Source organism: Typopeltis vanoorti, chromosome 13 (genome assembly GCF_054136105.1).
Source record: "Typopeltis vanoorti isolate ZY-2024b chromosome 13, IOZ_Tvanoo_1.0, whole genome shotgun sequence".
Taxonomy (NCBI): domain Eukaryota; kingdom Metazoa; phylum Arthropoda; class Arachnida; order Uropygi; family Thelyphonidae; genus Typopeltis; species Typopeltis vanoorti.
In genome coordinates, this window is record NC_143561.1 from 69,591,232 (window position 1) to 69,604,487 (window position 13,256).

Consider the following 13,256-nt stretch of genomic DNA (forward strand, 5'->3'; position numbering starts at 1 on the left):
TGTCAGGGACAAGTTAATTTGATTTGGAATTTTAATTGATCCAGAATGAACCATACGGAGAAAAAAAAAAGCAAGTTGGAAATTAACGTAGGGTTAGCATCAAAATCAGAACTTTAGGAGAGGATCGAAGAAGGAGAAAATTTGTTCGAGATACTAGTGCAGGATAAAATGAAAGAGAATAGAAACGAAGTTAATTAAATGAAAAAAAAAAAAAAGAAGCAACATTGAGAACAACATCTGATTTTTATTTGAGTTGAAGATTGCATTTTTTTTTAAACCAGTTTTGGTGTTCAGAATGCTCCCTGGTTTTTGGCAATAAGGGTCAACCATCCTATTCTGTCGATGTGGTTTCGAACACTTGTAATGCTAAACGCAGACCTGCGCGTAAGTGTAAATCGGGCATGCAGTATATATTTATAGGCATGTCCTCATCTTTTCAATGGAACGTTGGACTTATTACTATTTTTAATTTGAATTAGATTGACGAGGACTTTTGTCATGCTCGAACCTTCTTTTTTTTTCTGCTTATTATTATTAGTATTATATTAGTAGATAAATGTATATGTGGAAAGCGTTCTTAATAATTAGCTTGACAGGTGATCCGCTTTCGCAAGACTGAAACAGACCAAGTCGGAAGTGTTAACAGAATTCATGGCGAATCACACCGATGGTGTGGAAAACCACACCATCGGGAAACATCGTTCAAAGCAGATTAATTCATGTAAACACCAAAAAGACCTTAGCTCATCATTCGTCAATAGCATAACAAACAGCTGCGAAGAAGTCTTTAACTTTAACTACTTCGTCCTCGAATTATTTTTAAACAGATTTCCCCCCCCACACACACACTCTTTGGGGTAGTCTGGACTCTGTTCATTTCGTGGTTAAAGGAACTGAAATAAAACAAATAATAAAAAAAAGGTGGTAGTTTTGAAACTTGCGCAGTCAGGCTTCATCCTTAAGTTATAGTTCTAAATTCCAAATAACCAATCAGTACTTTTATATTTTCAGCTGTACGAGTTCTTTAATGATCTCATCGCACATCTTTCTGGTGCTGAAACCGCTAAATTATCTCCAGTGGTCACTAGTTCAATTCAGCATTCCTTACGAGGTAAGTTACAATGCCATAATTTTTTATTTGAGTACTGTGTCTAGATGGAAACGATTTGCTATTCACATTCTCTTGTGTCTGTTAAGAGAGCTTCTTGGTTATGGGCGGCTTATGAGTTTTAAGCTCGCCCTTTGGGGGGGGAACTGGAAAACTAGGCATGATCAGCAGATAAGGATGGCTTTTTGTGCTTGTAATGATCTCTTTGGTTGTGATCTGTGAGCGTTTGCTTCGAGTTCGCTACACCAATTTTTTTAAGGTGGTGACATTATCTTAGAATCTTTTGGTTTCCAGGCGTTGACGTACAGATCTTGTTAATATTGCCGTATCATCTGCGTATAAGATGTTGAACTTGTAGGTTTTTGATGGATGTATGCTATGTAGATGGAGAACAAGAGTGGGGGGCCACTAGGGGGATTGGGGACTCCAGCTGAGATTTTGAGCTGTGTTGGATTTCACATCGCTGATTTTAACTTGCCGTTTCCTATCAAGGAGGAGTCCTTGATGCCAAATTTTGTCAAAAGCTTTTGCAACATCCAAGGCAACATCTCCTGTGTTTCCAATTGTATCCTGTAGTCGTATGTTCAACAAGTCGTTGAATTTGCTGAACTGTGCTGTGATTGCGTCGGAAACCAAATTATTCATTTGGTATGTGATGTTTGCTTTACCTGTTGCTTCTTGTAATCTAGTTAGGATCATTCTTTCTGCAATTTTTCCTAAGTTTGATTGAAGAATGATGGGCCGATAGTTTTGAGGGGAACTGGGGAGTTCTTCCTGATTTATGTATCGGAATAATATCGACAATTTTCGAAGTTGGAGGAAAATACTGAAATCATAGATTGCATTTATGATACTGACAAGGTGTATTGCAGCTTTGAACGGAAAATGTTTGTGATTCCATCCTGGCCCCTTATCCAGTGCTTTCCTGTTGTTGAGATGTTTAATGATTGATTATTTCTGCTGGGAAAGTGGGAGGAATCGTTTGTGGATTGGCATAAAGTACCTCGAACATATTGGTGGATCGTGTAAGCAAAGTTGGGGTTTGTGTTTTCGTATACTTGGACCGCATTGTTTTTCGAGATTGCTGGCAAGAGCTTCTGCTCTGTCAGCATCTGTATATACAACCCCTGCTCGCCTTGCATTGGAGGAAGTGATTTGCGGCTGATGCGAAGATTTGTTTTGAGGAATTTCCGAAGATTGAGGGGATGTGAGTTTCATTTTCCCATTTCAGATTCCTGTGATTTTTTCAGAGCTTCTCTTACATTGTTAGTATGTTTGTTCAGAATTTTTGGATCTTGTGAGACCCGTGTGTTTGTGATCTCTTTTTTTCGGGCTTTGTTCATTTCTATGATTAATTGTACAATGTCATCCGAGAGTGGGTTTGACTTGTAGTGGGTTTCATGTCGTGTCTGGAATGGACTAGAATTATTTATTGTCCCTATACTATATATGAAATATAAAGGTATACTAGGTTAGTTTCTAAGTTTTAAACGTTATTTATTATTTATTACTATTATAGATCGATTTCTGATTTTTAACAGGCAGACCGAAATACCTCAACCAAGCTGACCAAGAAGAAAAGGAACTTTGGCGAGCCACCAATCCCGAATTGGTGTTCATCGAAGAAGGCTATCGAGGACCTCATTTGAAGTTACCGATTACTGCAGACGATATCACAACGCTCATCGATACATTCAAAGTTCGTAAGGTAATTAGGTGTAATTGGATATCTCAGCTTATTCTGCCATGTTTAATACGAAATATTTGTAAAAACAGCAGAATTTGAATTTAGTATGAGACTGTAATCTGATACATACAATGGTAGTGAAGTATTCGAGATGAAAGACTTAGTTCGTCGTCTGGTAGTAATTGATGTAGTCAGTGTCTATAAAATACTTTTTATTGCATTTATAATCTTAATAATTACATGTTTTATAATAAGATACATTTATTTACATCAAAGTTTTTAAGAATTTTTAAGCAATCTAAATATTCTAAAAAACTTTTCTCGCACACCATAAATTGTATTATATGAAATATATTTATCAATTGAAATAAAGAGTTTTTATCTGAAAATATCATGGGTATATTGCGATTCCTATTTTAATTTGTATTCTCGGCGCTTCTCGGCCTTTTGGCTAAGTTTAATAAGCGGCGTTAAACGAGAGCTCCAAGACTACTAGCAAAAAGTAGTATCTGTTCGTAGACGCTTGACATCAGTACGGGTTCCGTAAGGAACTCTGAATATCAAAGCGTCGATCGCAGATCTACAGGAAACCCCGGACCGGGGCAAGATCAAACACTTGGTGGTGGGACTAGTTAGGCCCCCCCTTGCTTTTTAGAAAGATGCCCTTAATTCTGCCGCGTGTGCGGACCCTTGCCTTTGAGGTCAACGCCACGATACCTGCACGGGCAATAGCGAAAGCCATATCAAACAGCGTCGGCGCTGAAAACGTTTTTGGTTTAACGCCTTATGGCGGCGGTAGATTCCAGGTGGTACTGAAGAATACGGAATCAAAAGAAAAGCTGCTCCTAGGTTTCAATTGCGGAGAAACGAAAATATCTCCATTCCTAGTTGGGAGCATTATTATAAAGACGCTCAAAATCCAAAGATTTCCGCTAGAATACGAGGAAATCATCCGAGGCATCTTCTCCAAGTGGGGAACAGTTCGAGAGATTAAAGTACACGATGACGCCGACAACCCAGGATGGAAGTCGGGAGAGGTGACCATCTCTCTCGAGATGAAATCTGAAGTCCCCAACTTTATTTTCATTGGATCCGCCCGGATCATGATAAATTATCCCGGAGTAAAAAAGCAATGCCTTAGGTGCGGTGCTTTTGATCACCTCGGAGCAAACTGTCCTAGATCGAAGTGCAGGAACTGCTTAGCAACAGGCCACACCCTGGAACAGTGCCAAGCATCATGTCCAAAATGCGGAACCAAAGAGCGCAAGATAAACACCTGCCCTTAGACAACATACGCAGAGAAGATGGGTGGCACCATCACACCAGTGACGCAGCCACCACCTAGCATACAAGAACCGCTCCCAACTCCACAGGAAAAGGTTACCACATTGACAACGGCAACCGAACCTAGTTCTATAACCAGTGATGAAGAAGTAGAAGAGATGGAGGCAAACTCTGACTCAACCAAACGGCCCCTGAGCCCACAGGAAGACACAACAAACAAGACAATCAAAGTAACCCCAACAGCAGAAAAAGAAGTGGCTACCGCTAACATAAAGATGCCAGAATCTCAGACAACAAGAGATACTCCTAATACGATAACCACATCAGAAGAGGAATCCTCATCTCAAGAGGAGTCCGCAGCAGAAGAAGAAGTAAACAACGTTAGAGAAACAGAACCTACCGAAGAGTCGGTCATGAACGGTTCTGTTATCTTGAAAAATTCGAAGCAACCCCAATATGTAAGAGACAAGCTGTTTAAAAAGATAACTACAGAGGGGGAACCATCGTTCATATTCTCTAAGAACAGTACGGGTTTTAAATGGGGAGATCTATACTTTGCTGACATCACCAAGGCTGAACCAGCTCCAGTACAATGTCATCTAAGACTAAACCAGACGCAGGCTACCGCATTTTGCGACCTGATAAAATCATTATCACATGTAGAAATGAAGACCCAACATCCACAAACCTTAATGGAGTATGCTAGGAAGTTTTCAAAGAAAGAGAAGTTTCCACCGCTGGAGTAGACGCGCCAAAAAAAAAAAAAATTTAGAATATTTAGTAGTAAAGGCCGGCGAACCTGAGCAGCGAAGGCTTACTGCGAGGCGGTGCAGCTCCTTGTGAGTTGCATCACTCGGGCCGGGCTCGCCCCTCCTGTTCAAAATTCCAAATTTATTAGTATGAAAGTGTAAACTTAGGTATAGAAGTATAAAGTATAGGTGTGTGTACAAGTGTATATGGGTTGTATAAGTACAAGTATATGTGTTGTATAAGTATATGTGTGTAAGAGTCTTCTCCCATGTGTTTTTTCCCCACTTTCCGCGGACAGACACCTAAAGAGGTGACTGACCGGGGCAAGCTGAAAAAGAACGGATGGAGGGAGGAATTGTCAGAGATCTGCTTGGTTTCGTACTATTGAGTATGGCCAAGTAGATCGACTGAGGCCCCTTTATCTCCCTACTACTGTCATCTCTACCTTTCTTGCTCCTCTCTTACTATCAAGCTGACCCTCAGCACAACTTGAAATTTCTCTAAAGAGGTCGATGATGAAAGATATGAACTCCCATTCTATCTATCTATTTGTAGGCGTAGGAAATAAAAATAGAGTGCATAGTGGTAGAGTAGGTAAAAAAAGGTGATGAATCTCAGCACCTATCTTACTCCACAGGCCGATGATGAGATTTGTTGAAGTCACAAATTAGTATTATTAATTTGTAAAATCCTTGCTGTTGGGAATTGGCACTTGAATAGTGTGATGGTTATATTAAAATATAATTATCAAGGTCAAACTCTAATTCCGTCCGACAAGATGAAACAGGGAGCACTGCTTCATCTTGTTTGGAATTTTTTTCCCCGTACATTCGGTTGCATATAATAAGCTTAAAAACTCAGAAGTGTCCCCACTACTGAAAAACTAACGAAAATTACTGCTAACTTGTTAGCATCGAGTTTCAAGAAACAATAATAATATATATTATATTCGGTAACTGCCTACAGTTGGAGGATATTTCCAAGGAATATCCTGGAAGGAGAAACTTAAGGAACCAGTGACAGAAGCCTTACCGAAATATTGTGCATATAGAAAGCTAATATGCATCTGTTTATAACATATTGTATATCATACCTCGTGTGGTGGCCGGGATGAGAATAGCCCTAATGTAGCCCATGCATGTCGTACGAGGCGACTAAAATGGATATCCAGGGAGGGTAATGGATGGCAATGCTGTAGCCAATGAAGTTTTAACTGAGGCTCGGCTATTGCTGTTACCCTCCTGCCATGATCAGAGCTTATAGCTCTATATTACTCTATCCATATAATTTCTTTATAGATAACGGGGAATATGAAAAGCATTTTTGATTCACCCATCTAGCAAATAAATAAATAAAATCGTATATCTAGACAATTCTATCCACGAAAGTTGTGAATCTGCAATACAGAGCAAAATCTGCTTCATACACTGGAAAATAGACTTCAAAATGACGAGGAAGATTTTTCCATTATCTTCCTTAACGTATTGGCCATCCTGGATCTGTTTGGTTCCGGAATGATCAACATTAAGGCTCCTCGAGTCGGTGGAGGTTATCCGAAAGTGCGATTTACTAACAAAAATGCCCTAAAAACGCCTATAAAACCTTCAAAATCAAACCCTAATATGATGTACTAGTAGCTGAAGTTATAATCCTAATATAGCTCAGGTCAATAAGGATGATGGTCTTTGGAAGTGGACCCACTCTAGGACACAAAGATCTTCATAAGGGCTTTTCGACTGAAGGTTAATTAGTATATATGGAAGTGTCAAGTTTTTCATCCCGAAAATCAGAATTCTCAACCATAACAGACATAATTCACTGAATTCATAGTCTGATCTAATAATCACATAGATCTCTTCATAAAACAAATGGATAGTATTAAATTAACGAATACTTTATTGTCTAGGATAGTGTTTCTCAAACTTCAGATATCCGTGTATCCCTTCTTAAATTTTCATTATTACCAAGTACCCCTAATTAATTAATTAAAAATTGTGATTCATTAAAGATAGTAATTGATTAAAAATAGTAATTCATTAAAAATAGTAATTCATTAAAAATAGTAATTAATTAACAAATAAATAAATTAGTTAATATAAAACATAATTAATTAAGACAAAAATTAGTTAATTAATTTTAAAAAAATTAATTAATTAATTAAAAAATTAATTAGTTGAAAAATAAATTAATTAAATTTATAAATTAATTTAAAATATTAATTAAAAATTAAATATCTATTTAATTTGAATTTATATGTTCATGTAAACAAAAAATATTTATTTTTAATAGAACAAAATTTGGAATAGATTCCCTCTTCATTTCCTGTCCATGAAAATCCACATTTCAAGTAATTCATATCGCACTTACGAAGAGTTTTCATCCTCTTCCTAGTTGGTTCTCTAGAGATGTCAGACGACACATTCTTATCAATTTCATTTGATCCAGATGCAATATCAACGTTTTCTTGTTGCTTACAGCTGCTTGTATTTGATATATTGCTCTCTTTTGGGGGTTTTATAAGTCCAATCTTTAACCAATGATCCATACGTAAGAATTTGAAAACTAAAAAATAATAAAAAAAAATACCGTATTTACTCGAATATAACTCTAACTTTTTTCCCGATATTAAAGCTAAAAAATCGTGTTGCGAGATACGTGCGGAAATTTTCGGAAACTAAAATTTTCAGAAAAAAAACTGAAATTATGTCAAGAAAAAATTACCAGTAATTTAGAAGACTTGAGATACGTAGAGCAGCGAAGAACTGCATATGACTGATGCGGTATCAACAAAAGATCACGCGAACCAAAGACAAATTAGCATTTCAACAGTTGAGTTGAAATGCTAATTCCCTTCAACCGAATTCCATAATATCTGAAACACATTCACTATATATTTCTTAGTTTTAACACGTTAACGACGGGGATGGTGACAAGCAAAACCATATGTTCCACCCGACAACATATGGTTTTGCTTGGTCTATACAGCAGTTTCTGTTGGAAAGGGGATGTGATTCATTAGTTAGTGCCGTTTTATCCCGGTTGTCTCTAACTGCGCTGTTTGTTGAAAAATATAATGACTCCTTTAATTATGCATAGCCGAAAATTGCCACGTACCCCCTAACGACCCTTCGCGTATCCCCGAGGGTACGTGCTGGGCCGTTCAGGGGTATACGAAAAATAATTAGTAATGGCGGAAAAATAACAAAATGCAAAACGTTAGTTATGGAACAAGAAATGTTAAGTTTGAATCACCGCTAATCGAGACACTTCAAAACTAGCTCATATTAGCGAATGATGATTGGTGAGGGCGTGGCTATGAACCTCTCCCAAACCATTCTTCTACCAATCATTATGCACAGTTCATGCGTCACTTTTGTCATCCATCCTCCTTTCCAAAACAATCGCGTGTTACTAAGAAATGACCTTTGCGATAACGAATCTTCCACTGACTTCCATTTGCGACGTTTCTAGAACTTTTCCAAAAATATAAATCCATCCGTAGCCAGATTGTTTGATCAGTTCAGTTATTGACTGAGTATAAATAAGTGTGTTGTCTTTAATTGTGATTCTCTTCAAGTAGCTTTTTTATTTAATGTTTAGCGTAGTTTCAGTTATTATGGTCAGTGAGTTTTAAGCATGTCAGTTATGGATCAGTGATTGAACGGTTAAAAAGCCAAATCTTGATGTGGATACTTCTCAACACGTGTCCGCAGCTACGAGTACACCCACACCGGAAGATAATAAAAAGGCGCGTGTCTCAGGTATACACAGAAGAAAAAGAAATACAGTGAAGAGTTTATTAAATATGGGTTTTCATTTGTAGGGGATGATGACTGTCCTAACCCTTTGTGTGTGGGGGAAGTATTATCCGACGGTTGCATGAAACCCTCTCTACTCATGCGACATTTAGAAACTAAACATCCTATGTATAAAAACAAAGAAATACATCATTTTCAGCGCTTTGAAAAGCGTCCAAATGTAACTTCATACACGACGTCAGGAAAGAAAGAGAATGAAAATGCAGTTGAGGCTTTCTACCGTATTGCTTATCGCATAGCTAAATGTGTTAAAAACCACACCATAGCTGAAGATTTAATTTCTCCTTGTATTACGGATGCCGTTTTTTTTTGCATGTTTGGGGAAGAACATGTCCGCAAAATCGATTCTATCTCTTTTTCAAACAATACAATGTCTCGAAGAATTCAGCATATGTCTGACGATGTTGAAGCTGCAGTAGTAGATAGAATTAAAATAAGTAAATTATTTTTCCATCCAGGTCAATGAAAGTGTAGATGTGCTGATTTATCTATTTTGCTCGTCATCGCGAGGTATTTGACAAAAATGAAATTGAGGTGAACCTGTTGCTTTGTTACCCATTGACAGAGCGTACCACAGGCGAAGATGTTTTTAATGTGATCGATGGTTATTTCATTGAAAAGGATATTAGTTGGTCAAATTGTTGTGGTGTATGCACTGACGGAGCCAAGTCTATGTCAGATTGTTTTACAGGCCTAAGCGGGCCGAATTAAAGAAGTAGATCCCCATGTACCATGGAGTCACTGCTGCTCATAGACAAATTCTTGCATCCAAGCCTCTTCCTAGTGAACTGAAAGACGTCCTTGATGAGGCTGTAAAAGTTGTAAATTTTATTAAGTCCACCACGAAGTTAACCACAAAGCTCCAGATTGTTTAAAGCACTGTGTGAAGAAATGAACAGCCTTCACAGCATATTACTTTTGCTTACGTAAGTGAGGTGGCTATCTCGTGGTAAAGTACTTACACGGCTGTTTGAAATTAGACATGAAGTCCAGGTTTCTTTTTTTTTTTGAAGACCATCGTTTCCGTCTTGCTCCAAAGTTTCATGACAGTCATTGGCTTCAGTCTTGCATATTTATCAGACATTTTTCTAGAAATAAACAACTCAACTTGAGACTTCAAAACAGCTCACTTACTATATTCAGTCATACAAAATTCAGTCAATGATTAAAAAACTGGACTTTTGGAAAGCGTGTGTTGAAAGAGTTCAACCCGAGGTTTTTGAAACTTGCACAACTTCTTATCTGAGAATGACTTGCATCCTATCCCGAAACGTGAAAGAGAATATCTTAAGTCACTTGGAAGGTCTCAAAGTGTCCTTTTATAAGTATTTCCCTCAACGTGGAAAAGAAAAAAATTGGATTGCAGATCCCTTCAATGAAGAATTCTTCAAAGAAGCTAAACTTTCAATTAATGAAAAAAAAGCAGTTAATCGAACATTCAACCGATTCTTCTTTAAATTCTGATTTTAAAAGGAAACGTCTTATTACCTTCTGGGTCAGTGGGGATTTACGAACAGCTCAGTGAGAAGGCACCTCAAATACCTCTTGCCATTTACTAATACTGAACTAGTGGAGGATTTAGAAACACCTATTTTAAAAACAATTTATAGAAATGGGGTTTAAAAGCGGTACGCAAGTGGAACAAGGTTGGGAACCACTGGTCTATGAGAAACATGTCGAAGCTACCTCACCGCCATCTGTGGTTCTAATAAGTTATTAGAAAAATCGTATTAGACGAGTAGCAACCCTGTCTCGATACGAACAACCAGGATCACTTTTGAATCTGCTCGTTATTAATATTTAACAAATGAGATTGTATTTAACAGAGTTTGCCGCTGTGTGACAAAATATCTGGAAACAAGACTCAACCAATTAAAACCATAACGTAAGCAATAGCCGCTATTAAATTGTAGCAGATCTTTCATTTGCATTACCTACCGTGGTTTTTACTTGACAAATATGTAAAATGAGATAACACATTATTTTACACTTTAAAAAAAAAAATGGATGTTAAAGGTGACTTTTAGAGATTGAAAAAAAAAAAAAAAACGTGGACTTTTTTTTTTTTTTGGACGTTTTTGTTACTTCAGTTCATATGTTCTACTTCTTTCGTTAATTTGATTTAAATCTTCGAACTTGGTGCGCTACATCCTGTTGACGGCCTGAGTAGAATAAAACAGTGAATCGATAATATTCAGTTAAGAATCGGAGTTACAGCAGGTTGACTTTTGCTCCTAATGATTCGTGTAATCAGAGCAGTCAGTTAACCCTCTTCCTGTGACTAGATGAAACTATATATCCTGCAGGGTAAGTTGTGTGTTTTGCAATACCAATATAGTCGCTGCAAGCTACAGAAGTTGTTTTCTAGTTTATGCAGATGATTTATTTTATGTGCAAACAGATAGTAGCCTGCATTAATAAATAATTTTAGTTATGACGTATTTTGATGAAACATCATCATTTTAATGCTGAAAGTTGGAGTTTTTTTTTTTTTTTTTTTTTTTTTTTTTTTTTTTTTGTCATAAGCTTTTCATTGTTTCCAGTTTGATGTATTCTCCAGTAAACTTTGGTTAATTTTGTTCTTTCAAAAGAAAGATGCAGTGATAATAGTTTATATTCGATCATAAATAGAAACTCGTGAGAGACGAGAATTAACTGCACATCTAAGGGGGGGGATCATCCCCCCTTAGAGGTTTTTTTTTTTACTTTTAATCCGATTTTTATAGTCTTTATTCATATTATTGTTTTTTATCATGGTCGATTTTAAGATGTTTTATTTATTTGTTCTTTTGCTTCTGCAAAGGAAAGAATCTGCAAATTGTCCGTTATGGAATTTAACAATCTCCAATGACAAGAATTCCCGAAAATTGCACATAATAGTCTTGTTTCTTTCGTGACCAATGAGTTTCCACCTTCGTTTTGTGTTTACTGTGAGCGTATCTCTTCTTTCTCCAAACATCCAGTTTGGATTCAAGATCGGTGATGAACTGGAAGAAACTTAACCCATCTAAATATTTACCGATTTCAATTTCTGTGGTAAATATTGACGCTATCAAGTGTTTCATCGGTTTTCTTTTCATCTTCCTTTTTTCTCCTTTTTAAGACTTCTAAGGGGTTTTCGCTTCCTGTTTTCTGCAGTTGTAAATAATGGTTGGATAAAGTGACCCAATTTCATCGTCTAGTTTCAGAATTTCAAATGGTCTTTTTTCTTTCACGAAATTCTTATTATTTACGGTTAGAAAGGTGATAACTTCTTCAGTGCTACGTTTAGCCTGACTTGCTCTGATTTTCTCTTTTGTGGAAGTTGAAGGCAGCTGCACAAAGTATTTTGGTCATCTTATATAATAGTTGTCTAGTCCAAAATATTGTCAACTACCTAAATGCTTTTCACAACTTCGTTTTCCTTTTGTCTTTTTAATTTTTTTTCTCCTTTTCGTCTAGAACTTCTAAAAAGAAAAATAAATAAAGTTAATTTATTTCCAGATGTCATACATTCTGTAATTTTGAAAGTCAAACTGTCAGTTTTCTTATTAGAAGCAACTTACTTTTCCTTCAGTAATATGTTTTCTTCCATTTTATTGTTCGCACGTGTTTTGGTTGGTGCTGACTTTAGTCAATAAAGAAAGATCATTTTTGCATGAGTACCAACAGCAGGAAAATGTTAAATCTGGTGTCAGAACGGGATTAAACCTGATATCAAAATTGGAGATGTTAATGTCAGCTCTTTGCTGTATGCGGACGATGTTATACTTCTGAATAAATCGGCTACAAGTCTGCAAGATTCTCTGACTAAATTGAATAACTGTTGTAATAGATATGGTATGAAGGTCAGCAATAGAAAGACAAAGACAATGAAAATAGGCAGAATCATTGAAAATGTCAACTGTGTTGTGAATGGAGAACCTGTGGAACAAGTAAAACATTTCAGCTACTTAGGCGCGATTTTTAGTGAAGATGGTAAATTAAATATAGAAATAGACAACAGAATCAGCAAAGCTGGTGTGGCGGGAAGTCAATTGAATAAATTCATATGGAATAAGAGAGAAATTAGTCGGATCACGAAATTAGCTGTATACAAGACTGTGTTCAAACCAATTTTAACTTATGGATCTGAGAGCTGGGTCAGAAGTAAAACACTTGACCAAAGACTAGAGACCGCAGATATGAGAGTCCTGAGAAAGATTAGAGGCGTGAACAGATGGCATCAATGGCAATATCATATTAAAAATGAGGATATTAGGAAAGAACTTGACATTGTCAGCATCCAGGAATACGGTAGCAGAGCTAATCTCAGATGGTATGGTCACTTAAACAGAATGGGAGAGGAAAGATTAGCAAAACAAGTGTTCTCCGCCAGTTTGACAGGAAAAAGACCAAGATATAGGTGGATTGATACAGTAAAAAGTGCCTTAGAAGACAGAAGTATTAGATCTGATAATGTTGGAGTCTTGACAGGTAACAGATTGATTTGGAGGAAAATTGTAAATAGGAAATTAGCAATGATGAAAATTTTTCATGTAATATTATCATAATCCTGTACATCTCTTGAGGGTACATGGCAGGAACTTAGCGGGGATGATCAGGGCAACCTATTGATGACACCGAATAA

The 13,256-nt window shown here is 36.8% G+C and overlaps 1 protein-coding gene across 1 annotated transcript in view; it reads left to right on the forward strand.

The window, feature by feature from the left end:
• The window catches only part of LOC150100269 (serine/threonine-protein phosphatase with EF-hands pef-1-like), a 221,740-nt gene that overhangs the window by 129,156 nt on the left and 79,328 nt on the right, over positions 1–13,256 (forward strand). The window contains exons 4-5 of the mRNA XM_090402569.1: positions 1,012–1,111; positions 2,650–2,816. Of these exons, the coding sequence (XP_090258695.1) occupies positions 1,012–1,111; positions 2,650–2,816 (267 nt within the window). The remainder of the gene's footprint in view (positions 1–1,011; positions 1,112–2,649; positions 2,817–13,256) is intronic.